Source organism: Capra hircus, chromosome 25 (genome assembly GCF_001704415.2).
Source record: "Capra hircus breed San Clemente chromosome 25, ASM170441v1, whole genome shotgun sequence".
Classification (NCBI taxonomy): Eukaryota; Metazoa; Chordata; class Mammalia; order Artiodactyla; family Bovidae; genus Capra; species Capra hircus.
In genome coordinates this window covers 7404452-7429587 of record NC_030832.1, presented here as the reverse complement: position 1 = coordinate 7429587, position 25136 = coordinate 7404452, and the positions used below count along the sequence as shown (strand labels likewise).

Here is a 25136-nt window from a genome sequence, read left to right as displayed (position 1 = left end):
TCTCCTGCATTGCAGGTGGATTTTTTTATCGCTGAGCCACCCGGGAAGCCAGAGAGAGAGAGAGACAGACAGACAGACAGAGACAGAGAAGGAGACCATAACATCATTTGAAAGTTCGCAGACTTCAAAACTATCCAGTGTTTCGGGGCAGAATCACTAATCAGGGTCAGACCTGCAAGTCCTAACAGATACTGGCTTTGGGGCACTGTACCACCATGCCAGATGGGAAATGGCCCCGAATGTGGGGCCTCTCCCAGGTTCTTGCTGGGACCAGGGGTGAACTGCTGCCTTCTTCCCTCATCTGTGGGGTGACTGCCTGCTCAGCACCTGAGCCCGTGTGCTGGTCTAGTGGCTGAGGTGGGTTTGACCCTGCAGTCACGCTCCTGAGATCTAATACCACTCTTGTGTGGCTTTCTAGAAGGCTGAGGGGCAGGGAACCCAGCATGCACAGCACCATCATCTCCTCAGGAGATGAGTGCCGGGGCGCTCTGGACGGCTGCTGCAGTTGAGCGCCCAGATGCCTAAGGGTCACCTTGACAGAGACCAGCGAGCTGGGGCTCCTGTAAGGAGCTTTATGCCAGTCACAGAGGGCCAGGATCGGCCTGCTGGTGCACGGTCAGCCCCACACCCGAGGGGCTCACCACGGATGGGCAGACACGACATCCCACTTCAGCTCCACGCTGTGTGACGGGGGTCCCCGACCTCCGGGCACTAACGCCTGATGATCTCAGGCGGAGCGGATGTAATCACAATAGAAATGAAGTGCACAACAAATGTCACGTACTTGATTCCTCCGCAAACCATCTAAGCCCCCACCCCTTGCCCACTACCTCAGTCTGTGGAAAAATTTTGTTCCATGAAACCAACCGTGGTGCCAAAAGTTCGGGGGCCACTGCTACTGTATGCGATACCTGGACCCCAAGATCGTTTCCCCAGGAAGCAGGTTCCCCTACCAGCAGCGTCGAGGGTGACTTGCCTGTTCCTCCTCTAAAGGCCACCCAAGTCCTCCAAAGTGACTTCTGTGTGTAACGCGGAGCCTGGGATTTTACGCAGGTCTGTATAATGTGACTTTTCAGATTTGCTCTCTGTCCAGCTATTGTGTCTGGATTTTTTTCTGGTCGCACAGCTCAGTTTTCAGGATCTTCATTCTCCCACCAGGGACTGAACCCGGGTCATGGCAGTGAAAGCACGGAGTCCTAACCACTGCTACCCGGGAATTCCCAGGACCCCTTTTACTGACACAGATAGGAAGAGATGGCTCTCGGTGATTCCATCCAGCAGGAGAAGAGGATAATCAGACCAAACCATGCAGGCCACAGTGTACAAACTGAAAATGCTCCCACCCCAACAAGCCTGCATTGGGCCAATACCTGTCATCTAAACATCCCCAGTTTATCTTTTTTTAAAAATTAAAAAATATATATATTTAACTAATTATTCAACTGTGTCAGGTCTCAGCTATGGCATGTGGAATTGAATCACATGGGAACAACTCTAGTTGTGATGCTCAGGCTCAGCAGTTGCGGCATCTGGGCTTAGCTGCTCCAGGACACGCGGGATCTTAGTTCCCTAACCAGAGATGGAACGTGTGTCCCCTGCACTGCAAGGTGAATTCTCAGCCACTGGACCACCGGGAAGTCTTCTGGTGCGTCTTCCTCAGCTTATCTACTATCATCTTTGCAGTAGCTCCATGAGGACGGGGAGTCTTACCATTTAACAGATGAGGAAGCTGAGGCTCAGACAGACTAGGTCGTTTGTCCAAGGTCACCTGGCTGGTCCATGGCAGAGCTAGGACTGAACCCAGATCTGCCCAACCCCCGAGTCTGTGCTCTCAAGAAGGGATGACCTGCGGTCCCTTGACCAGCAGCACCAGCGTCACCTGGGAGCCTGCTAAATTGCAGCATGGAGCCCCACCCGGGACTGAGAAACTGTGTCTGTCAAAACCCTGGGTGGTTCCCATGCACAGAATGAGAAGTGTTGGGCCCATATCATTCCTGTTTGTTGGTTTCACCAAATATTTCCCAGCAGGCCTGAACCATTAAGTCCCCTCCCTGGGCTGTATATCTTCGGAAAATGTTAGAATATGTCCAAAAAAAAAAAAAAAAAAATTGAGTCCAATGGCCTGGATTAATTCCCTACCCTAATATACCATCTTGAAGGTCTGATGATTCTGAACTATCACTGCCAAACAGGCACTTCCAGAAGCTCAAGCAAAGCTGTAAAACACGGTGATAAGGGTGCATTTAGACTCCGAGGACTGAAAATCTGATGATGCTTTGAATTATAGTGAATCAAGATTAATTCCAGGCTCCACTTAGAGGAAGCTTTCAGGCCGAGTGGTTTGCATATAAAAGCATGTCCCCTGATGCACCAGGTGAAAGGCATGAAAACTCTATCACTTGGTGTCAGTTACCTTGATAGGCTTGTCCCCAGGAGTGCTGGGAAAGTCACCGGTGGTGCTCTGTTTTGAACACTTATTACTAATAAATCCTGTCTTTTTTTCCTCCCCTTTTCTCTTTTTTAAATGATGAAAGTCATTGTTCCGTCACCAATTTGTGTCCGACTCTTTGCGACCCCATGGATGGCAGCAAGTCAGGCTTCCCTATCCCTCACCATCTCCCGGAGTTTGCCCAAGTTTATGTCTATTGAATTGGTGATGCCATCCAACCATCTCATCCTCTGTCACTCTCTTCGCCCTCAATCTTTCCCAGCATCAAAGTCTTTTCCAATGAGTCAGTTCTTCGCATCAGGTGGCTGACGGATTGGAGTTTCAGCTTTAGCATCAGTCCTTCCAATGAACAGTCATTGTTGATTTCCTTTAGGATGGACTGGTTGGATCTCCTTGCAGTCCAAGGGACTCTCAGGAGTCTTCTCTGGCACGACAGTTTCAAAGCATCAATTCTTCAGTGGTCTGCCTTCTTTGTGGTCCAACTCTCACATCCATGCATGACTAACTGGAAAGACCATAGTTTTGACTACATGGACCTTTGTCAGAAAAGTGATGTCTTTGCCTTTTAGGTTTGCCATAGCTTTCCTTTCAAGAAGCAATTGTCTTCTGATTTCATGGCTGCAGTCACCATCTGCAGTGATTTTAGAGCCCAAGAAGAGATAATCCATCACTGCTTCCACCTTTTCCCCTTCTATTCACCATGAGTTGATGGGACTGGATGCCATGATCTTAGTTTTTAAAGACTGAGTTTTAAGCTGGCCTTTTCACTCTCCTCTTTCACTTTCATCAAGAGGTTATTTCCTTTTCAAGTTACATATAGTTCCATTATATATTACAATTACTTAAGTAGATAAATTAAGATTTTTAGCTGGAGTTTCAATATCAAACTCTCAAAAACTATTAGAATAGACAGAAAAGTAGGATATAGTAGACCTGAAAAGCACCATGAACCAATTCCACATAATTAAGATTTATACAATTTTCACACAACAGTAAGACACAAATTCAAGTTCCCATAGACTATAAACCAGGAGACACTGGAACATATCCAGGGATATAAAACAAGGTACAAAAACTTCATGGTCTAAAGGTATTGAAATTATACAGAGTCTGTTCTCTTATTACTGTGGAATTATATCAGAAATCCATATCAAAATATAAATGAATCCTATCTTGATCTGCTACTCTGCTTGATTATGGCAAGTCAATCAGGGAAGTTTTTTCTTTTTTCACAATTTTAAATTTTTTTAAAAAAATTTAATTTTTTTTAATATTGAAAACATTTAGTATTGGGGTATAGCTGATTAGCAATCAGGGAAGTTTTTTTGTGTATAGGAACCTTGGAAAAGGGTAAAATCTCAAAGGCTAGGCTTCTCAAACCTCTGTGTTCACAAATCGCCTGGGATCTTGTCAATGCAGGTCTGACTCGGGTCTGGGCTGGGCTTGCTGCTACATGTCTAACAGGCTCCCAGGAGATGGCACTGCCAGGGATGAGGGGCGAGCACGGGCCTGCTGGGAGCCTGACTCTGCCACATGGTAGCAGTGTGGTGGTGGGCAAGTTGCTTAACCTCTCTGAACTTCAGATTTCTCACATTTAAAATAGGGATCCTTCTGTCTCTCAAGGTCTTGGTAAGACTTAAAGACGGTGCGTGTACATCTCGTTCCACTCCCTGTGGGAAGGGCTGAGACTCATTCTTCTGCGTCGCCTTCATGGCAGGTTCAACCGAGGCCCGTTTTTCTTTCCTAAAGTAGCTGATGCTCTTCTTCCAGGCCACGGTTTCTCCGCCTTGGCACCACTACCATTTTGGGGCTAGACTGTTCTTTGCTGCGGGGACTGTCCTGTGGTATGGGATGTTTAGCAGCCTCCTTGGCCGGGGGCACCCATCTCCCCACGGTGTGACAACCCAAAATGTTTCCAAACTTAGCCAAGTGCCCCTGGAAGCAAGAGCACCCACAAGTGAAAAACACCATCCTAAGCAACAATTTCTCTGAACAATTAATTCCATAAAATGCACTGAGCCCCTGCTTTGGGCCAGGGTCAGACGGTAGCAATGTATTGGTGTGTAAGACAAACAGGTCTCTGATTTCACGGAGACTTTTCCCCTTCAACAGCCTTAGTCTTCTTAACCATTAAATGGGTCGGTCTAACCAGGCTGCTGACTTACTAGAGGAGAGTGGTTGGGAAAATGAAATGAATCAAGACCTGAGAAGCCTGGCCCACTGCGTCAGGACAGAAATGGGACCTGTGCTTGGGGGGCAGTGACATGGGCGGGGGAGGCTGGGCTGGAGCTGGAAGGGCATCGGGATGGGGCCGTGCTCACCCGGGGCGGGGTGTGGACAGTGTGCAGGAGCGTCGAGGGGATTGGGGGAGAGGACCGCAGGGAGGGAAGGTGGGACTCAAACTGGAAAGCAGGAGAGAAGGAGGGAGAGCGGGGGTGGGAGGAGCGGGGATGACAGGGTGAGGGGTGAGATGCAGCAGAGGCCCAGGGAAGCGGGTTAAAGACCAGACAGGCACCTGCGCAGGTGACACACAGTGGAGAGAAGGGCGGGCGGGGGGCGGCCAGCCCAGGCTGAGGAAGGGAGACGCCCACGCGGCAGATGGCTGTGGGGGCCCGGACCCTGGGCAGCCAGGCGCGGCTTTTACATCTGCTCCGATTTTGGTTATGAAGAGTTTAAACTGTATTGCGTCATAGAAGATCCATTTACCGTATTTTTTAAATGATAAAAAATCAATGATAAAATTCTCAAGCACATGACTTTGTGAGCTTTCAATTTTATTAGAAATGTCATGAGAATGGTTGAGAAGCTGTGTCTACAGACACGGTGGGGTCCGTTACTGGTTCCACAAAGATCTTCCAGAGTTCCTGCAGCAAACGGAGGGACGGATTCCCAGGTGAGCAAACGAGACTTTAGTTTCACAAAGGGCTGTAAATTGGCAAAAGAGAAGCCCCAACAAGATGCGAACACTGGGCAGCGTGGAAGCTACTGGAAGAGCAGGCACCCCCTCTGACGGCTTTGGGCTCTTCCATGGAGGAGCTGCGTGCTGAGTCCTGACACGGATCTGAGAGGCTGAGGCTGCCCATGGTCTAAGGGGCCAGGACGGCAGCAGGTCACACAGCTCCTGCTCCTGGGGGCAGTGCGCCCAGTGCTGTGCTTGCTGGGGGGACAGGCCGAGGGGGAGCCGAGCAGGACCCCTCCTCCTGGGAGTCAGGCCTGGTCTTCACAGGCCCAGAGAAAGGGCGGCTGCAGACAAGGGGCCAAGGGAACGAAAGCCCTTGGGACTTCTACGAATTCAGCTCCTGGGCATTTTAAGGGATTTTTACGGGGATTTTACACTTTCCAAATGTTCCCCCAGTGCTGATCTTAAAACCGTCATAGGAAGCAACGTGTCTGTAGGGTTAACCTGGGCTTCCCTGGGAAAGAATCTGCCTGCCATGCGGGAGACCCGGGTTTAATCGCTGGGTCAGGGAGATCTGCTGGAGAAGGGAGAGGCTGCCCACTCCAATATTCTCGCCTGGAGAATCCCAAGGACAGAGGAGCCTGGTGGGTTATAGTCCATGGGGTCACACAGAGTCAGACACGACTGAGGGACCGAGGACACCCAGCTGCCATTTCCCACGGGAACTCACCTTGCCCAGGCGGGGAGCCAGCCAGCACCTGGCCCTGTAATCAGGGTGACAGCTCAGAGGCCCCCTGAGAAGACCCTGCCTGCCACAGTTAGAAGGCCCTGGGCCATCAGACCCGGCCCCCTGGCCAGCGAGGCCACACACTTTCACAGTGAAGAGTGGCCGTCAACTCTTGTCTGCAGCCCAGCCAAGCGCCCCCTCCCCTGCCTGCCGGCTTCCCCTGGAGTCCGCACAGCCCACAGGGAAAGGACGTGCCCTAAAGCAGGGTGACCATTCACCCAGCGGGCCCTCGCCAGACCAGAAGGGCCCATGGCAGCGATCAGCAGGGAGAGCCCGGGCCGGGCCTGATCCGGACGCTGGCTTATCGCCTCCCATGCCCGCAACCCACGGCCTCACCCAGAGCCGGTGGCCCGGCGCTGGTGTGTGCACCTACCAGCTGCTGGATGCGCTCGTACACCAGGAGCTGCGGGAACGTGGCATCCACCGGCTCCACCGCGAAGCGCAGGCGCCCGCCGGCCAGCCCCTCCAGCCGCTGCAGCCACGCGCGGAAGTGGTCGTAGGCCTCGCACGTGACGTCCAGGTGCCTCAGCGTGAAGTTCAGCCTGTGCACAACCGGAGAGCGAGCCGTCACCCCCGGCGCTTTCGGTCCCTCCCGTCCCGCTGGACTTTAAGCGAGTGGGGCCGCGTGCTGAGCAGGAAGCCAGGGAGAAGGGTTAGTGACCACCTCCACTCACCCACGAAGGACGGGGCTCAGAGGGGAGGGGCAGGTGTCCACGTTCAAACCAAGTGATTGGGTCCACAAGGTGCCACAGGTCACGGAGACCAAGCAGGAGGGAGTCCTGGGCCTCATCGTGTAAAAGCTGCTGGAGCAGCCGTGCCCAACTGGATGGCTCTGTGCCTGGCTGCGATTGCTGCCACAGGGCCAGTTCTAGAAGCTGAACTACGGGGTCAGTCAGTCTGCTCGGTTTTGACTTCTGCTATCGATTCTAAACTGCCTTCAGGATAGCTGGGGGCCAGCTTATGAACTAGGAGACGGCAATGGCACCCCACTCCAGTACTCTTGCCTGGAAAATCCCATGGACAGAGGAGCTTGGTGGGCTGCAGTCCATGGGGTCGCTAAGAGTTGGACACAACAGAGTAACTTCACTTTTTCGCACTGGAGAAGGAAATGGCAACCCACTCCAGTGTTCTTGCCTGGAGAATCCCAGGGATGGGGGAGCCTGGTGGGCTGCTGTCTATGGGGTCGCACAGAGTCGGACACAACTGAAGCGACTTAGCAGCTTATGAATTAGAGGAAAATGTGTGTAGCGGGCCCCGCGCTGCATCCACCATGAGGGTCACTCCCGCAACGGGAGCCCTAGTGTGTCAGGACGTCCCGAGGGGAACGCCCTGGAGGGGCTGTGAGTGCAGCCAGCGCGGACAGGGGCCCAGGGCACAGACGGGCAGCGTCTCGGCGAGCGCAGTGGCCATGCATCCAGGCTCCCGGATGCCCACTGCCCGGTGGGGCCTGGACGGGTCCTCGGAGCTCCAGCCTGAGATCTCAGCCCCCCCACTGTGGCTGTGCGATGGGGGTGGCAGAGCCGCACACACGCTGCTGAGTGAGGGGTCATACGCGGCTGCGCACGTCAGGGACAGCAGGTGCTGGATGAGAAAGGGAGGACGACAACACGGATGGATGCATCTGGGAGGCGAGGGTGGCCTGGCCCGCACGGAGCTTACCTCTTCTCCACTGAGAGGATGGCGGTGCAGGCATTCTTGAGCTTATGGGCCAGTCGGGAAAGGGTTTTAAACACAGCATCAGTTAGGTCGTCGTCGTAAAACACTGAGAGGAAGAAAACAGGCAAACGTCAGGGAGGAGGATCCCTAAGCGCATCCCAAGGACCCCTGGTCGGAATCTGTATGGATGTGAACAGTCGCAGCTCAGAAGGGAAGCAGCAGGAGCGTGGTGGGACCACCCAAGGACCACCCCCCGAGGACCACGTGCGGTGAGGCAGAGGTGCCCTCACCTTCGGCCGCCAGCAGGATGGTGGTGTGGCCGTACAGGTGGGAGATGTCCTCCTTGGACCAGCTGAAGGGGACCTCGGGGTCTGTGAAAACGGAAGGACACCGTGGGCTCAGCTCTTGCTCTGTGGGCCATCAGTTCTCACCAAGATGGACTGAAGTAAGCTTTAGGAGAAGAAACCGGAGTGGGTGAGGCTGGGTGCAGTGGGCACCGCTGGGCAGCCCTGAATCCCAGCAGGAGGTTCTGCCGGGCCTGCCTCAGCCACGAGGGGCCTGACCTGCTGCCTCAGCCGGCAGCTTGAACAGAACAGGGGCTGCCCCTCCATCCATGGCACTCCTGGCCCCGTGGACTCGCTGTGTGACCCCGACTCCTGGAGGCAAATGGGCTCAGTCCCCAAGGTCACAGACTTGGGTTCGCACCCTGCCTGGCCGGTGCCTGTGACCCTGGGCAGGCACTGTACCTCACTGAGCACCCGTATTGCCCCGTGACCCAGGGACTACGGGACAGATGGGACGGTGACGCTGCGAGTCTAAACGACAGAACGAGCGTGGGCCGCCTGGCATGCGGCAGCCAGGTGGGCAGCTGCTGCTCATCAGCCAGTGGACACAGGACCCTGCTGGCCAGTCAAGGCCACATGGCAGATGGCCTCGAGGCGGCGCGAGGAGCCACGAACGGGGGCCCGAGCGAGGAGGCCACGCACCCGTGCAGAGGTCGTCTCTCAGCCAGTCCAGCTCCTTGACCTTAACCATACCGCCTGCAAAACAAGCGCAAGTGGAATCCCCCAAACTCTGAGCACAGTTAGGGAAGGTGAGCCTCACACCTCACCTCACGGTCCACCCGTCCCACTATTTTTCTTTGGTTATGCTGTGTGGCTTCCGGGACTTTGGTTTCCTGACCGAGGACTGAACTTGGGGCCCCAGCAGTGGAAGCGTGGAGTAGTAACCACTGGACCATCAGGGAAGTCCCCCACCCCACCCTTTTCACGTTAAGCGTCAGGCCTGGTGCTGGCCCAGGGAGCAGTCTCATGGGGCACGTCCCTGTTCCAGGAGACCGGCAGGCAGCAGACGCTGATATGAAAAGGACGTACCAGGTGCAAGGGAAGAGAGGGGCTCTCGTGTGGATGGGGTGTCAGGGAGGCCTTCCAGAAGGAGGTGTTTTATGCATGCTCCTCCCTTCCAGGCCTGCTCTGTCCTGGGTGCTCAGCAAACACGACACAAAGGGTCCACCACAGATAGGGCCCTGCCCTCAGGGGCGGGAGCTCTAGTGGAATGGCAGATCCCTATCAACTAGTCACACGGACAGATGTCCAAACACAATGGCTCAGGGTGAAAAGGGGAGTCTGTGAGGGGACTGTGACCTTGCTGGAGGCCTGAGCCCGATTAGGAACTGACAGGAGGCAGAGGGAAGGGAAACAGACAGGAGGAAAGAGCCAAACAAAGGCCCCGAGGGCACCAAGTCTCCAGCCAGGCCAGGATGTCTGGAGTGGAGGTAGGGAAGGGACTGCCAGTGGGCAGGGACCAGACCCCACAGACGAGCAAAGGAGCCGCGTCTCTGCTCCAAGAACGACGGGCAATCTCTGAAGGGTCTGAAGCCTGTAGGACCAGCTGACCCTGTCCGAGTCTGGGAAATTCCCCCGGCTGTGTGAGGGAGGGGTGTGCCTCCATCAGCAGCTTCTTCTTTCGGGTGGTCAGGCCGATGGGGCAGGGGGGCACCCCAGGCAGAAGGAAGGGCATGTGAAGTGAGTCTGTGGCTCACTGGGCGGAGGGCTGGACGGTGCGGCTGTCAGGAGAGGGGGCAGGAGTCGGCTAGGCCAGAGCAGGGAGTCTGGAGCCAGAGGAGGAGCTCAGACTTTGCCCCTAGAAGATGCTCAGTGGGGAGGGAAGCGGTCAGACAAGGAGCTGGGGAGCCCTGGCGGGGGCCTCGTGGCCTGCGGGGAGGAGAGGGCGGAGGCAGGCTGCAGCAGAGGCGTGGGCAGAGAGGAGGAAGGACAGAGGCACGGCGCACCTGCAGGGACACGAGGCCAGGACCTCCGCTCCCTCCACTGTCTGGAGCGTCCATGGGTGTGGGCAGAACCCCGCCTCCCGGTGCCCCAGTTCTGGGTGTCTGCCCTACCTGCCAGACAGAGGAGCCCCTCTCCCGGGCGGGGACCCACCAGGCCTCACCTCCAGAGGCGAGCAGGTGGCTGTTGAGGGCGATGTTTCGCTGGCACATGGCCAAGAGGTCTGCACCGACATCTGGGGAGACAGAGGGCAGCCATGAAGCGCTGGCCGCGACGGCCCTTCACCTCCGTGCTCTGGCTGGCAGAGAGCTCCTGTCCACAGCCTGGTGGCAGAGATGTGCAAAACGGAAACCAACATTCCTCCTGTGTGTTTTATGCCAAAATGAAGTATGTTCACCTTAAGGCTCCTTCTTATGATCTCTTCCTTAGAGAAGACTGTCCTCGTGGGGCAGACTCTGTACTCCAGAGAGGAGAAATGAGAGCTTCCAGCATCTTCAGAGCTCATGAAACACACACACACTCCCCGAGTCTACCCTTGATCTAATGACCCTGAGCTGGTGTCACGGTCCCTCATCACAGACGAAGTGGCTGGGGCAGAGTCATGTGGTTGGGTGGAGCCATGGCTGGGAGTAGAACCTAAGTATCTCTAGAGCATGGGCTCAGTAGCTGTGGTGCCCGGGGCTTAACCTGCTCTGCGGCATGTGGGATCTTCCCGGACCAGGGATTGAACCTGTGTCCCCTGCATTGGCAGGATCCTTAGCGGATCCCTAGACCATCAGGAAAGCCTGAACCCAAGCGTCTCTGACTCCAAATTGAGGCTCGCTCTTTCATGCCCCGGAAGACGGATGAGCCAGGAGGGCATCTGGATGTGACTGGTGGGGACACAGCAGAGTCAGTGGGCTGACGGCCATGCTCCAGGGCCCGACTCACTGTTGCCACCATCGCATCTCCCCACCCGCCTGCTGCTCTGACCAGGCAGGGCTTCCCGCCACTTGAGCAAAACTGAGCTGTAGCTCAGTGAGCCCTGGAAGGGGGCCAGGGCAGTGCTTTGCCAAAATTAACCTCCAAGCAGGAGAGTGAGCATGTGGAGGGCGCCGGAAGCCTTGTGACTGTTTCTCCTGGGCTCCCTGCAGCCATAGAGCACCCCCCGCTGTCCCCCGCCCCAGACCTCCCTGGGCCTGGACCACTGTCTCACCCCAGGGACCGTGCGGGGCCTGGGGGTGGTGGGGGTGTGGGAAGCCCTGTTCCTGCTTCCGGGGCTCTAGGAGCAGAGAATACTGAGGGATGCGCCTGGCAGCACGGGATTGGGTCAGCACTTTTTACGTCTTTATGGTACTTCTGTCAGAACATCTCGTGTGGGATTCTAACGTGCCAAGCAGATTCGAGAGGAGCAGTGCTGGCTGAGTGGGGGAGGGAGACCCAGAGCCCTGGGGCTGCTTCCACCCTCCACCCCTCGGTCGGCCCTGAGGGGGCTCCCCGGGTGACTGTGGGCCAGCCACCTGACCTCAGCACCTCCCGCTTGGAAAGAGGGGATGGTGACAGGCTGCCTGGGGTCATTGTGAGCTTGCAGGTGCTGGCGCTCACGAAAAGGCCTTACTAACTGTAATATGCTGCCTGCATGCACACCCTCTCAAGGGGAAGATAATCACTAAGAGATGAGATGCCGCTGTCAGGCTCCAGGTGTGAGCACAGCACTTGGGCGCTGCTTGGTGGCTTGACTCTGTGAAATTCACCGGCCATTTATACCCAATTGCCAAGGAGCCACAGAGGGGCCTCACTGCAGACTCCTGACCAGTGGCTGACGCAGGGTATCTGAGCAGGACGCCTGCCTCCCAGGCTTCCCCTTTCTCAGCTCAGATGCAAAAGATGGGCGCCACAGAAACATAAACTAAAAATCTGATGAAATGCAAAGCACGTCAGCAGACACCACTTTCTGCCTAGCAGCTACTAAAGATTCAAAAAATAGTAACATTAATAATAATAGCCTGCTGAGATCCTACTTTCTTATAAACTGGTAGACTGTCCCTGAGAAAGCATGCTGGCCAAGTCTGGAGCGTAGCTGGTAGTACTGCCCTGGGTCAGTTTGCGGGTGTGATCCCTGATGTTATCATGGTGGGAGCTGGGCGGAGGGTGCAGGCACTTTCTGTACTGTTCTAGCAACTTCTGTGTGAATCTAACATTATTTCAAAATAGAACTTTTAAAAAGCAATCATTAAGTACATTAAGTACAGGCTTCCCTGGTGGCTCAGACGGTAAAGAATCTGCTTGCAATGCAAGAGACCTAGGTTTGATCCCTGGGTTGGGAAGATCCCCTTGAAGAGGGCACGGCAACCCACTCCAGTATTCTTGTCTAGAGAATTCCATGGACAGAGAAGCCTGGTAGGCTATAGTCCATGGGGTGGCAGAGTCAGACATGACTGACTAACACACTTACATCAAACCTTAAGAAAGGTCCCACTCACTCCCAGGAATCTGCTTTAAGGATTATCAACCGAAGATGCAAAAAGGTATTGGTTGCAGTACAAAGGAAAAGCAAAAAAAAAAAACAAACCAACACACAACCATACCAAATGAAAACAACCAAATGTCTAGCAATAGGAGAATGGTTAAAAAAAAAAAAGGGGATGAAATACAGCTTGATCATTAATTCTTAAAAATTAATTCATTTTAATTGGAGGCTAATTTCTTTTCAATACTGTAGTGGTTTTGGCCATATACTGACATGAATCAGCCATTAAAAGTTATTTATAAGTAACTTTTAATGACAACGGAAAATGTGCTTTCTATTTTCTGACATTTTTGACAGGATAAGGCACTGAATATATATAGTTTGATCTAAGTTATTTGGGAACATGTACACACAAAGGAAAAGACTGTAAAAAATTATTTACACAGTTAAAAAATAGCCTCCGAAGCCTCCCGCGTACAGCGACTTCATCTGCTTCATTCACCCCAGGTTTCCCATGTCTGGCATGCAGTGACCTGCACACTGTTGACACTATCTGGGGATTGTGAAATTATGACGAAATTTATTTGCTGTTCTACAAATTTTCCACAGAGAGTAGGCAAGATTTCCATAATCAGGAAAAAAAACAAACAAACTGTCTTTAAGCCTGTGGTGTTGCAGGAGACTTGAGAGTCCCTTGGACTGCAAGGAGATCCAACCAGTCCATCCTAAAGGAGATCAGTCCATCCTAAAGGAGATCAGTCCTGAGTGTTCACTGGAAGGACTGATGCTAAAGCTGAAACTCCAATACTTTGGCCACCTGGTACGAAGAGCTGACTCATTTGAAAAGACCCTGATGCTGGGAAAGATTGAGGGCAGGAGGAGAAGGGGACGACAGAGGATGAGATGGCTGGATGGTATCACCGACTCGATGGACATGAGTTTGAGTGAACTCCGGGAGTTAGTGATGGACAGGGAGGCCTGGCGTGCTATGGTTCATGGGGTCTCAAAGAGTCAGACACGACTGAGCGACTGAACTGAAGCTTTATACTAAGTCACTTCAGTCATGTCCAACTCTGCAACTGTAGCCCACCAGGCTCCTCTGTCCATGGGGATTCTCTAGGCAAGAATACTGGAGTGGGTTGCCGGTCTCTCCTCCAGGGGATCTTCCTGACCCAGGGACTGAACCCGTGTCTCTCATGTCTCCTGTGTTGGCAGGCGGGTTCTTTACCACTAGTGCTATCTGGGAAACCCATCTTTAAGCCTTATTAGAGGCACATTCTTCCTGATTTCCTGAGATGTTTACTCTCTTGAGGGGGTGTGAGCACAGGTACCAGTCAAGCTGCTGGTCCTGCACCCTAGGATTGCTGGGAAAACAGCGGAGGGTGGAGAAAACCAGCCAAGGAGGAGGGCAGAATCAAGAGCTGCCAAGGTCAGATTCCCAGTCTCCCTCCCTCCGTTTTTTATCCAGTCAGCACACCCTTGTGAAGAGAATGCTCCCCCCAGCCTGGGATGGCGGGGCATTACCTGTACAGTACACGGTCTGCGCCACGGTGGCTGCGATGATGCTGGCCAGCCCGGTGCCCGCCCCAAGCTCCAACACGGTGCGACCCTGAAAGAGGTCTCGCTGGAACAGGATGTAGTCTGCCAGGAGCAGGGCACCCCGCCATACCTGGAGGGGAGGGGGGCAGGAACGGCGGGTGACCGGAGGCAATCAAGAGACCCTGCAGGGCCACGGGGAGTGGATGGGACCTACCCACCTGCTTGCCAACATCCTCCAGGGGGGTGGCCATGGTGTGCTCTGGAGGGGGCGGAAACCAAAAGAGAAAGGGCCACCATGAAAACGGGGATGGACAGAACACAGATGGGGTGCGGGGGAGGTGGCCAACACAGTGGGACGGGGGCTGGAGGCGGGCGTTCTAAACAGCAGCAGAAACACAGGCCACACGGCCCTCCGCCAGCCTCCAGGGCGGGATGAGCATTCCTCTCCTTCAGATCACTGAAGCCTGCACACACCAGTCACAAGAGGACTTGGCCCGACTTAACCACGAACACATACCCCACACTCCACTCGAAGTATGCTCAAACACAGAACGCAATCTAGTGTCGGTTGCTGGGGTCGGGATGGAGCACAGAACTACGAGATCAAGGAGAAAGAGTGACGGCGAACATTCTTCCTGTTAGAGGAGAGCCGGCCCTTGCGTCCTGAAGCGAGATGGTGACGGCCAGCAAATCAAATGCCAGGACACACGCACAGCAGGGCAGCTCGACCCCCACCAAACCGGGAGCAGGGAGCAAGCGTGGGAGAAGAGACAGCGAGGCTGAAGCGGTGCGCGCGCGTCTGAGTGAGTGTGTGTGTGAGAAGGGGCCTTCCCGGGGGGCTCTCTTCTCCAGCTGCCTTGGACCTTCAGTCCCAAGACCCCACCCCACCTCCTCCCAGTCTCTGTGGCCCCTGCACGGCCCCTGGCCCACTGTCCCTGCTGTGACTCAGGTCCCCCTGCAGAGGGGCCTCATCCCATCTTTCTTTGCCTCCTTCCAGTCTGCCTGGCCAAGCCAGGGGCACCCTTCCATGGGGATCTCAGTAGTCTGAGCCTGGTCTTTTCTCCCAGAGGTCCCGTGGACTTAAGTTTTGCCTCAGGCTGCATTTAAGGGGTGCTTGGCTTCCCATGAGCGAGAACGTGGACTGAGCTCACAGACCTGAGGGTGACCCAGGCTCGGTCACGGATCTGGCTGGTGGCATGAGTCACCGACCTTCTCAGGACCAGAGCCATGGTTTGCTCCTTCACAAGATGTAGAAATAATGTCACCTCATTCGTGGGCTCAAAGGCCTCCCTAACCAGGGTCAAGGGTGGGGAGCTCCTGACGGGAAAGCCAGTTTATACTTAAACAATCCCAGTGGCCTCATGAGAGCATAAAAGCCCAGCCCAAGGGACTTTTCATGCGTACTCAGTCGCTCAGTTGTGTCCAAATCTTTGTGACCCCATGGACTGCTGCCCGCCAAGCTCCTCTGTCCAGGGGATTTTCCAGGTAAGAATAGTGAAATGGGTTGCCATTTCCTCCTCCAGGGCATCTTCCTGACCCAGGGATCAAACCCGAGTCTCCTGCATTGGCAGGCAGATTCTGAGCCACCTGGGAAGCCCCATGAGAAACCCCAGGGTTAGCAAAGGGGGCGAGGCAAATAGTCTCAGTGTCTGAGGGGTGCCCGGCTGTCAGGACAGTCTCCAGACCTGTGGGAACCCAGACTCTCCTCCTCAGCTATCTCCCTCCTCCGCACTCAGATTGATCCTCAGGAATGAAACCTGATGGCAGCTCATGTTTACTGAGCACCTACTATGCGCCAGGCACTGTGCTAAGAGCTCTATGTGGGCCGGCTCTCTCTGTTTCTTACAACCAGGGGAGATTATACCCATTTCACAGAAGAGGAAACTGAACTCTGATGTTAAAGTACTTGCCTGAGTCACAGGCCAATGGAAAAGGCAAGTGACTTGAGATCCAACAGCCCAAGTTCCAGCCCTGCCTCTTCTGCTTTCTCTTTGGGTTCCAGTTCTTTATCTATGAAGTGGGGGAAATGCTCATAATTTACTCGGAACCTTGTGTCTGCGAATTCCTAGCTGGTCCACGAGTACTGTTAGATTTTTGACAACAGAACTTTCCAATGTTCTGATCACACGACGTGGGTAGGGAACGTGGGCGGTGTGTGAGTCAAGGCTCTGCTGCTGACTAGCTGTGTGACCTGGGCAAGTTCCCTCCTTTGTGAAATGGGAATACTCATCCCTTGGACTTCCCTGGTGGCTCAGATGGTAAAGCATCTGCCTACAATGAGGGAGACCCAGGTTTGATCCCTGGGTTGGGAAGATCCTCTGGAGAAGGAAATGGCAACCCACTCCAGTACTCTTGCCTGGAAAATCTCATGGATGGAGGAGCGTTGTAGGCTCCATGGGTTGCAAAGAGTCGGACACGACTGAGCGACTTCACTGTCATCCCTGGGAAGGCCACAGGGACTAGAGACAATCCACAGAAGACAGAGAAGGGTCCCCACCGGGGGATCCAGACCCAGCTGGCCAGAGACCTGCAGGCGCTCGGTCACTGTCCGCTGGGCTGCTGACCGGGCTGCCATCAGAGTGGCTGTTCTATTAGGGTTTTTGAGAGAGTTCAGTGGACCCCAAGCCCCCGACCTGGGCCAGTATCGAGGAAGGCCTTTACCTGGGACCCCAGGCACCACCTGGACTCTGGATCTCAGTGAACAGATTCAAATCAGAGCTCCTCCTCGCAGACGAGCAGGGCTGGGGTGGCCGGAGTCCTGCCTGTGGAGACGGTCCACGTGGGTTCAGAACCTCCCTTACTGGCCCCATACTGCAGGGCCTTGAGCCTGTTACCTCCTCATCTGAACCACGCCCTAGAGGGGCTGTGAAGACCATGTGAGGTGATTCATCAAAACACAACAGGTGCCTCATCACTACTGGCTTACTTCCTGTCCTGGCCGCTTTCCACTCTTGGCATTTCCAGAGATCAAAATCCCTGCTCCGCCAACGCCCTCTGCCCTGACCCCGGGCAGGTATGGACGCTCTGGGCCCTGCCTGAGGGCCTGCTGAGACCCCCTTCCGCCCCGCCTCTCCCGCCGCTGTGTCTGCACCGTACCCCCAGCTTCTAGCTCCCACTCCCATGGCCATCTGATCAGCCCACCCGCTCCTCCAGGTTGACTATGGACCTACTTCCCTCTTCGTCTTCCTCTGCCCCGATCCGGCTCTGCAATCTGCCAGGTCTCCCTGGTGCCCACCCCTGCTGGCCCAGTCGTCCACCGATAACCCCGACCCACAGCCGGGCGGCTGCATGGGCTCAGAATGCTGATGCAGGTGGCAGCGGCGGCAGCAGGCTTCTGGAACAACTGACTGCCTAGCTGGGACTCGGACTATGACAACCGGGAACTTGTCAGCCAGGGAGGCAGGGCAGGGGCAGGCCCTCCAGGACGGTGGTTCGCTTGAGCAGAGGCGTGCAGGTGAGGAAGCGCAAGGAAAGTGAGAGGGCGGGCGGTGGTGGGAACTGAGGCTGGGGAGGTGGGCAGAGCTAAGCTGAGCACACGGACTGTGTCCTGAGGGCAATGGGAGCCACTGAGGAGGCTGGAGTAGGAGGGGGATCAGACCACCTTTTGGCGCGCTCCCCGGCGGGCTCCAGTGTCCGTGCTCAGGTCCCGCTGACCTGGCCCGCCCTGCGATGCCTGGACTGGCCTGCGCTCAGGGGGCTGTGTGCCCTGACCCACTGTGGCACTGCCCTGGCGGCAGGTGAGCGGCCCTTTATTTACCTATTTTGATGACATTGTAGGGGCTGCTCTCCGGGGCTTCGTCTCCCAGGACGTCGTCTTCCTCCTGTGTTAGAATCGTGGGATGTACCTTGTCTCTCGGAGGCCCCGGTGGCTCGGAGGCGGAGGCAGCCCGGGGTCTTCTCACGACGTCCAAGTCCCCATCCTCGTCCAGCTGAGCCTCCAACCCCTCTGGGGTGATGGTGCCGGCCCCCGCCTGGAGGGAGGCCCCCGTGCGGCTGCAGACGGCGCCAGCGGGAGGGGTCCCCTCTGTGTGGTCACCACCCTTGGCCCCTGAGTCAGTCTGAGAGTCTCGGTCCCACAGAAGCTTGAACTGGGACAGGAAGACTGAAAGCGAAACACACAAGTAGAGTATTTCTACACTGTCTCCTTTTGTATTTGCTTTCCTCAATTTCCATCTGGAAAGAGTTTTAAAGGCTGGGCGGGGGGAGAGGGGAGGAGACAAATAAGGTCCTACTGCACAGCAGAAGGAACTCTGTTCACGCCAGGTGGGGACGTCGTGACGGCAGCAGAGAAGGCCCGTGTGACTAGGCCGTGAAGCTGCGGCCTTCAGAGCAGCCGAGCTCTGCCTACGCTGCAGGCACTCAGCTCACGTGCTCTCATTGACGCCGCACAGCGGCCGTGAACACAACAGTGGTGCTCCATCTCACAGACGAGGAAACTGAGGCTCAGAGGTTACGTGAGCCGACCACGGTCACACAGCTGTGGGTATGGCTGAGGCAGGATCCAAATGCAGTCTCCCCGACCCCTGGGCTACTGCCCTCCTTGCTGTACCGTCCTGCCTTGAGGTCTGCAGGCTGGGACAGGGATGCCAGGCCCTCACCACCTGGGGCCCACAGAGTCACTGGGACAGGTTTTGGTAAGAGTACGGTGCCAGGCTGGAGGGAGGAGGTGTCAGGACTTGAGTGGGCCGTCCTGGGCCAGAGTCCTCCCCGCCTCTGCTGTCTGACCCCCCGGGGCAAGTAGCTCATCTGTCCCGAGCCAGTTCCCTGAATCCTGGAATCCAAACGGGGACACGAGGGAAAGGGAGAGTGACCAACCGTGACAGAGCAATAAGCAAACACAGGGTGACAGGAGCTGGGGAGGGCGGCCAGGGAGGTCCTGGGAGGGGGAATGTTCTGGGTAGGGGGAGAGCAGGTGCAAAGATGCTCAGAGAGGAAGGTGTGTGCCCGCTGTGAGGGACAGAAGGACCTGGAAGTGGCTGCTAGGCACTGATGGCGGGAGAGAGCGGTGTGGGCACTCGGGCAGGGGCCGGGCCGGGCCTCAAAGGCCAAGGTAAGGACTCTGGTTTCATTCGAGAGCACAGAAAGCCACCGGAGGGTCTGAATCTGGGCGGTGGTGTGATCTGCATTTTTCAAAAGATCCCCTGGGGCACTTCCTTGGTGATCCAGTGGCTAAGATTCTGAACTCTGAGTGCAGAGGTCCCAGTTCGATCCCTGGTCAGGGAACTAGATCCCATGTGTGGCAAAGAAGAGCAAAGAACCTGTGTGCTGCAACTTAGACCTGGCGCAGCCAAATAATTAAATAAAAGTAAATATTGAAAAGAAAGGAAGAAAAGATCCCTTGGGCTAGAGGAGTGGGGGAGGGTGTGTGGGAAGAAAACCAGGGAGCCCTGGTGGGCGGCGCCAGCCTGGTAGAGGCCAGCTCTCCCCGACTGGTCCGCGGGCTCCGGAGGGCAGAGTTCTGCCCATTCCTTCCACTCTCCCAGCATCACATCAGGCCTGGCACACGGCAGGTGCTCGGGAAAGCTCAGGGGCTTGCTCCGTGAGACAGGGGCTCCTAAGAAGTGGTGCGAGGGTAAGTGAGACAAGCCAGTCCCCGCCGTCCTTTCTGTGAGGACGCAGGAAACACAGTGGGCTTCTTACCAGGCTGCCCCATGCCGTTCAGCCGCACCATGAGGTGCCTCTGGTTCGGGGTGTACAGGTGGACGTCTGACAGCACGGTGTCGCTTCTGAAGGTGATCTCGTCCATGGCCAGTGCGGGAGCCGGTGACCATGGGCCCGGGCTCCACAGTGACCATGGACAGCAGCACCTGAGGGGCGAGAGCAAGTCCTTAAACAGCAGCTCCCGGGGTTTGTGGGGAGCGGTGTGAACGACCCACCCCGGGGGCAGAGCGCTCCCGGTCACCCTGCAAGAAAGGCTTCCCTTTCGAGTCCTCTCATAATCCTGCAGGAGAAAGTCTCAGAGCCCTGGCAAGATAATACACAGAACTGTCACTCTGTTTTGCACTGTGCTGACTTTCATAGTAACCTTTTATTTATGGCAAGGGATCCACATTTCCATTTATACTGAAAACAGTTTTCCTACCCTTTCTATTTTTTCCAACCTTTTCATTATGAAGAATTTCAAATACTAGCAAGTTGAGGGCACAGTGTAATAAACAGCCATATATCCACTGCTTAGATTCAATGATCATTCACACTGTCATATGTGATCAATCAACCTATCTAGGTTTTTTTTTCTCCCCTGAACTGAGCACCTTCCAGACATCATGACATTTTAATTCTAAATAATTCTTCAGCATGTCTGTCTCATAAGAACATGCTCCTACATAACCAAAAGGCCATTAGCAGACCTAAGATAACTAAGAATTCCTTTATATCATTTAAAACCCAGTTCATGGTCAGTTTTCTCCATTAGTCAACTGTCTCTGGCAGCTAGTTTTTCCTAAAGCAGTATTTAATCACAATTTACACATCACATTTAGTAGTTTTTCCCTATAATCTTTTTTCTTCCTAGAAATTGATGCCAGCTGCCAACATATCATTTGTTTTAAAATTTTCTTTTTAAACTTTAAAAATAGTGGATTTAAAGCAAAATCAACTAAAGGAATCACTGTACAGGTGATTCATAGGTTTTGAAAAATTATGAAGGTGACCCAGCAATAACTAAAATTTGGAAACTCATGCTGGAGGCAAAGCGGTTAAAAACAGGAAGGCTTGGACTATGGAAGACAGTTTGGAGATTCCTTAAAAAACTAGGAATAAAACCACCACATGACCTAGCAATCCCACCCCGAGGCATACACCCTGAGGAAACCAAAACTGAAAAGGACACATGCACCCCAACGTTCACTGCAATACTACTTACAGTAGCTAGAGCAGGGAAGCAACCTAGATGGCCAGCGACAGATGAACGGACAGAGAAGCTGTGGTGCACAGAGCCAATGGAATACTACTCAGCCATAAAAGTAAACACATTTGAGTCAGTTCTAATGAGGTGGATGAACCTAGAGGCTATTATACAAAGTAAGTCAGAAAAAAAATATTATATACTAATGCATATATATGGTGGAGAAGGAAATGGCAACCCACTCCAGTACTCTTGCCTGGAAAATCCCATGGACGGAAGAGCCTGGTAGGCTACAGTCCACGGGGTCGCAGAGTCCGGGCACGACTGAAAGATGGTACTGATGAAATTATTTGCAGGGTAGCAATGGAGACATAGAGAACAGACTTATGGTTACGGTGGCAGGGAGGGGGTGGGCGCGGGGAGGGGGTAGGGGAGGAAGTAAAGGGTGATATTACCATATGTAAAATAGACAGCCAGTGGAATTTGCTGTATGACTCAGGGAACTCAAGCTGGGGCTCTGTAACAGCCTAGAGGGGTGGGATGGGGAGGGAGCGTCAAGAGGGAGGGGACATAAATATACCTGTGGCTTATTCATGCTGATGTTTGGCAGAAACCAACATACACACACAAAAGTAAACTTTTCTAAAATGTGGGAAAAACAAAACAAAACAGAAAGGTTTGAGACTTCCCTGGATGTCCAGTGGTTAAGACTCTGCACTTCTAATGCAGGGGGTGAGTTTGATCCCTGGTCAGGGAACTAAGATCCCACATTCCTTTAGGCATGGCCAAAAAAAAAAAAAGAAACAAAAACAGGAAGGCTCTTCCTCCATCCAACTGTTCCACCTCGTCAAAAACCATCAAACAGCAGCAGCATGTGGACAGAGCCGAGGGCTGTGATGCTGGGCGGAGCGGGTGCTAAATCTGGTCTCCAACCTCATGGGTGACCCTGAGAAAATTATTTCACCTCTCTGGATCAGTTTCTTCAGCTATATTCTCAGCTTGCAGGGTTGGGGGGCAGCAGGATGTGGAGGCTGTGGGTCAAGCACTGAGCAGACTCCTTGGTGCACAGCAACTGTTAATAAACCCCACAGTTTTCTTGTCATGGGGTTGGTTTCAGGTGTTTGTGACACAAACTTGCCACAACCCCTGACCCCCGTCTGACCGCCCTCCCCGATGTATCTGGGTAGATGCGTGCACTAGCGGTGTGCCCCACAAATGTCATGAAACCTCTTGAGCCTCCATTCCTTCAACTGGAAAATGGGATAGTCATAAGCCACAGTCTATAATCTGAGTCCACATAACTGGAGTTCCTACATTTAAGCACTTGCCACGGGCAAGCAAAAGCACCAACACAAACGTTTTCTATAAAAGAGTCACTCCACGCTGGCCTTTCTATCTGACGCGATAAGCCAGCACAAAGTAAGTGGGTTGTGAGCTGAATCTGACAAACGGATGCAAGATTTCATGGTGTCAATGAAAGTGATGGAGGAGAAATGCTGGGGGGTGGGTGGGTGGGGAGGGTTGCTACCTCACAGGCAAAAGACCTCAAACAATGAGGACTTGAAAAATAAGGATGGATCCACAGAGGATCCAGTCTAAACACAGTGTAGGCCAACCATGCGTTTTAAAGGCATATTTGACTCCCTGAGGACTGAAAGATGTATTGGTGTATACATTGCAGTTATACACCAATACTTTTAAATATAGACAAAAAAATAGGCTCCCTTCTTAATCTGCAGTTGAAATTTCTCCCGTCCAAGTGCCAAACAGGCCTGACCCTGCTTAGCTTCTGAGATGAGATGAGATCGGGTACGTTCAGGTGGTATGATCTAGACTCCTTGAAATTTCTGTTTTGAAATCCAACATGCCCCAGCCTTCTAGGAAACACTCTACAATGGAGTAAGTACTAGGTAAAGGGGATTCCCTTTAAGGGGCTTTTCCTAGAACCAGATTTCTGGGAATTCCGTCTCAGGGTCTACATGAGCATTAAATGAGACAATGATCACTTTCAGGGTTCAATACATAGTAAGTGCTCAACTTCCCCTGTGCCTCAGCTGGTAAAGAACTTGCCTGCCAGTGCAGGAGAGAGAAGAGAAGAGGGTTTGATCCCTGGGTCGGGAAGATCCCCTGGAGAAGCGAATGGCTACCCACTCCAGTATTCTTGCCTGGAGAAATCTATGGACAGAGGAACCTGGTGGGGCTACAGTCCACGGGGTTGCAAAGAGTCAGACACGACTGAGTGACTCACACTTTCACTTTAATCATTATAGCATTGATAAGAGTAATTATTAAAGGATGTGCTGGAAGATGGGAAAAGGCAATAATCAGTTTCTCTACTTAGGAACAGCTGACTCACGGTCGGTCTGGGAATTCTGAGGCTGGATGGGCTTCAGTCCCCTCTCCTGACTGGGGAGGAGGGAAAGGACACCCCAAATGCAATGGGACCTCCGCCCCCTCCTTCGTGCTGCAGATTCATCTCACAGGAGTTGCTGACAAGTGTCTTTGGTTCTGCTAGGCTATGGGGGCCTGACGCCGACGCTGTCATCCTAACCCTGCCAGGGCTGCCCGCTAAAACCAGTTTGCCGGGATCTAGGGGGTTGAACCACCTGCCTGCCTCCCAGGCTCTCTCTCTGCCAGGTGTCACAGGGTTATCAATGACCGGGCTGCTGCTGCGTCGCTTCAGTCGTGTCCGACTCTGTGCGACCCCAGAGACAGCAGCCCACCAGGCTCCCCCGTCCCTGGGATTCTCCAGGCAAGAACACTGGAGTGGGTTGCCATTTCCTTCTCCAGTGCATGAAAGTGAAAAGTCAAAGTGAAGTCGCCTGGAACTGGGTGCAATTCCGCAGCCGAGACCCAGGGCTGGGGGCCTGAAACTTGGCCCCGGCCACGGCGCGGGTCAGAGTCGGGGGCTCCAGGGTCCTCGGTCCTTAGGACTCTTCGTTCCCTCTGTCATGCCGCTTCCGAGGACTCCAGCCGGCGGGCTACGCATGCCCTCTCAATCAGGAGTCACAGCTCCAGCATCGTCGTCCCTTCCTAATCCAAAACCCAGGGGCTGCTTGGACCCCAGACGGAAACCCACAGGCAGGCATGGGCTCCGCCCCCCGCCCCCCGACATGCGCGCTTATGGAAACTGAGGCTGACCCGGGACCCAGGCTTCAAGTCCGTGGGGAAGCCCGCGCTTCAAGGCCAGGTTCGGTGCCAAGAGGTCCCCTGCATCCTTCCCCGTGCCGCCGCTCCTCCAAAGGGCTTACCCGCTGCCGGCCGCAGCCCGAAGTCACACCCGAGCCTCTCACCACGGCCCTCAGGCGGCCGCCATGGTGGGGCGGCCTGCGCAGGCGCGGCCCCACCCCCGCGCACCCGTCTTCCTTGCGTCGCTTCGTGGCCACGCCCACCTGCCGAATCGCGCGTGCACGCCAGCGTTGCCGTCAGGGGCAGCCCGGAAGAAGCTCGTTTCTCACCTGCGCAGGTTTGCTCTCACCTGCCCAGGTTTGGCGGGAGTGGCTTTCCTGGGTGGGATGGACCTGCGAGTGCGGGAGCCGTTTCATAACTCGCTCTAGGTCACCCAGCTAAGTGGCGAGGCTGGGATTCGAACCGGCTAATAGGGCTCTAGAGCCTGCGCTGTGCTAGATATTTGTTAATTATTATTATCCTTGCTGTTCAGTTCAGTTCAGTCCCTCAGTCGTGTCCGAATCTTAGCGACCCCATGGACTGTAGCACCCCAGGTCTCCCTGCTGCTGCTGCTAAGTCACTTCTGTCGTGTCCGACTCTGTGCGACCCCATAGATGGCAGCCCACCAGGCTCCGCCGTCCCTGGGATTATCCAGGCAAGAACACTGGAGTGGGTTGCCATTTCCTTCTCCAATGCATGAAAGTGAAAAGTGAAAGTGAAGTCGCTCAGTCGTGCCCGACTCTTTGCGACCCCATGGACTTCAGCATGCCAGGTCTCCCTATCCATCACCAACTCCCGGAGTTTACTCAAACTCATGTCTGTTGAGTCGGTGATGCCATCCAACCATGTCATCCTCTGTCATCCCCGCTTCTCCTCCCGCCTTCGATCTTTGCCAGCATCAGGGTCTTTTCCAATGAGTCAGTTCTTCACATCAGGTGGCCAAAGTATTGGACCTTCAGCTTCAGCATCAGTCCTTCCAATGAATATTTAGGACTGATTTCCTTTAGGATGGACTAGTTAGATCTCCTTGCAGTCCAAGGGACTCTCAAGAGTCTTC

The 25136-nt window shown here is 54.3% G+C and overlaps 1 protein-coding gene across 6 annotated transcripts; it reads right to left on the bottom strand.

Moving 5' to 3' along the window:
• On the bottom strand, positions 5203 to 24268 carry METTL22 (methyltransferase like 22). 6 transcript variants are annotated; one of them, XM_018040827.1, is made up of 13 exons: positions 24163 to 24252; positions 20930 to 21013; positions 19705 to 19871; positions 17822 to 18166; positions 14582 to 14659; positions 14283 to 14323; positions 14050 to 14194; positions 10240 to 10311; positions 8778 to 8831; positions 8082 to 8162; positions 7795 to 7897; positions 6509 to 6677; positions 5203 to 5313 (listed from the first exon to the last, which is right to left on the bottom strand). In XM_018040827.1, the coding sequence occupies exons 3-13, from the start codon at positions 19808 to 19810 to the stop codon at positions 5236 to 5238; spliced, it is 1272 nt and encodes a 423-aa protein (XP_017896316.1). In that variant the 5' UTR covers positions 19811 to 19871; positions 20930 to 21013; positions 24163 to 24252; the 3' UTR covers positions 5203 to 5235. The 6 variants fall into 6 exon arrangements, with proteins under 6 accessions (XP_017896316.1, XP_017896315.1, XP_017896317.1 ...); XM_018040826.1 differs by lacking the exon at positions 20930 to 21013 and having other exon boundaries at positions 24163 to 24268; XM_018040828.1 differs by lacking the exons at positions 20930 to 21013; positions 24163 to 24252 and adding an exon at positions 24053 to 24136.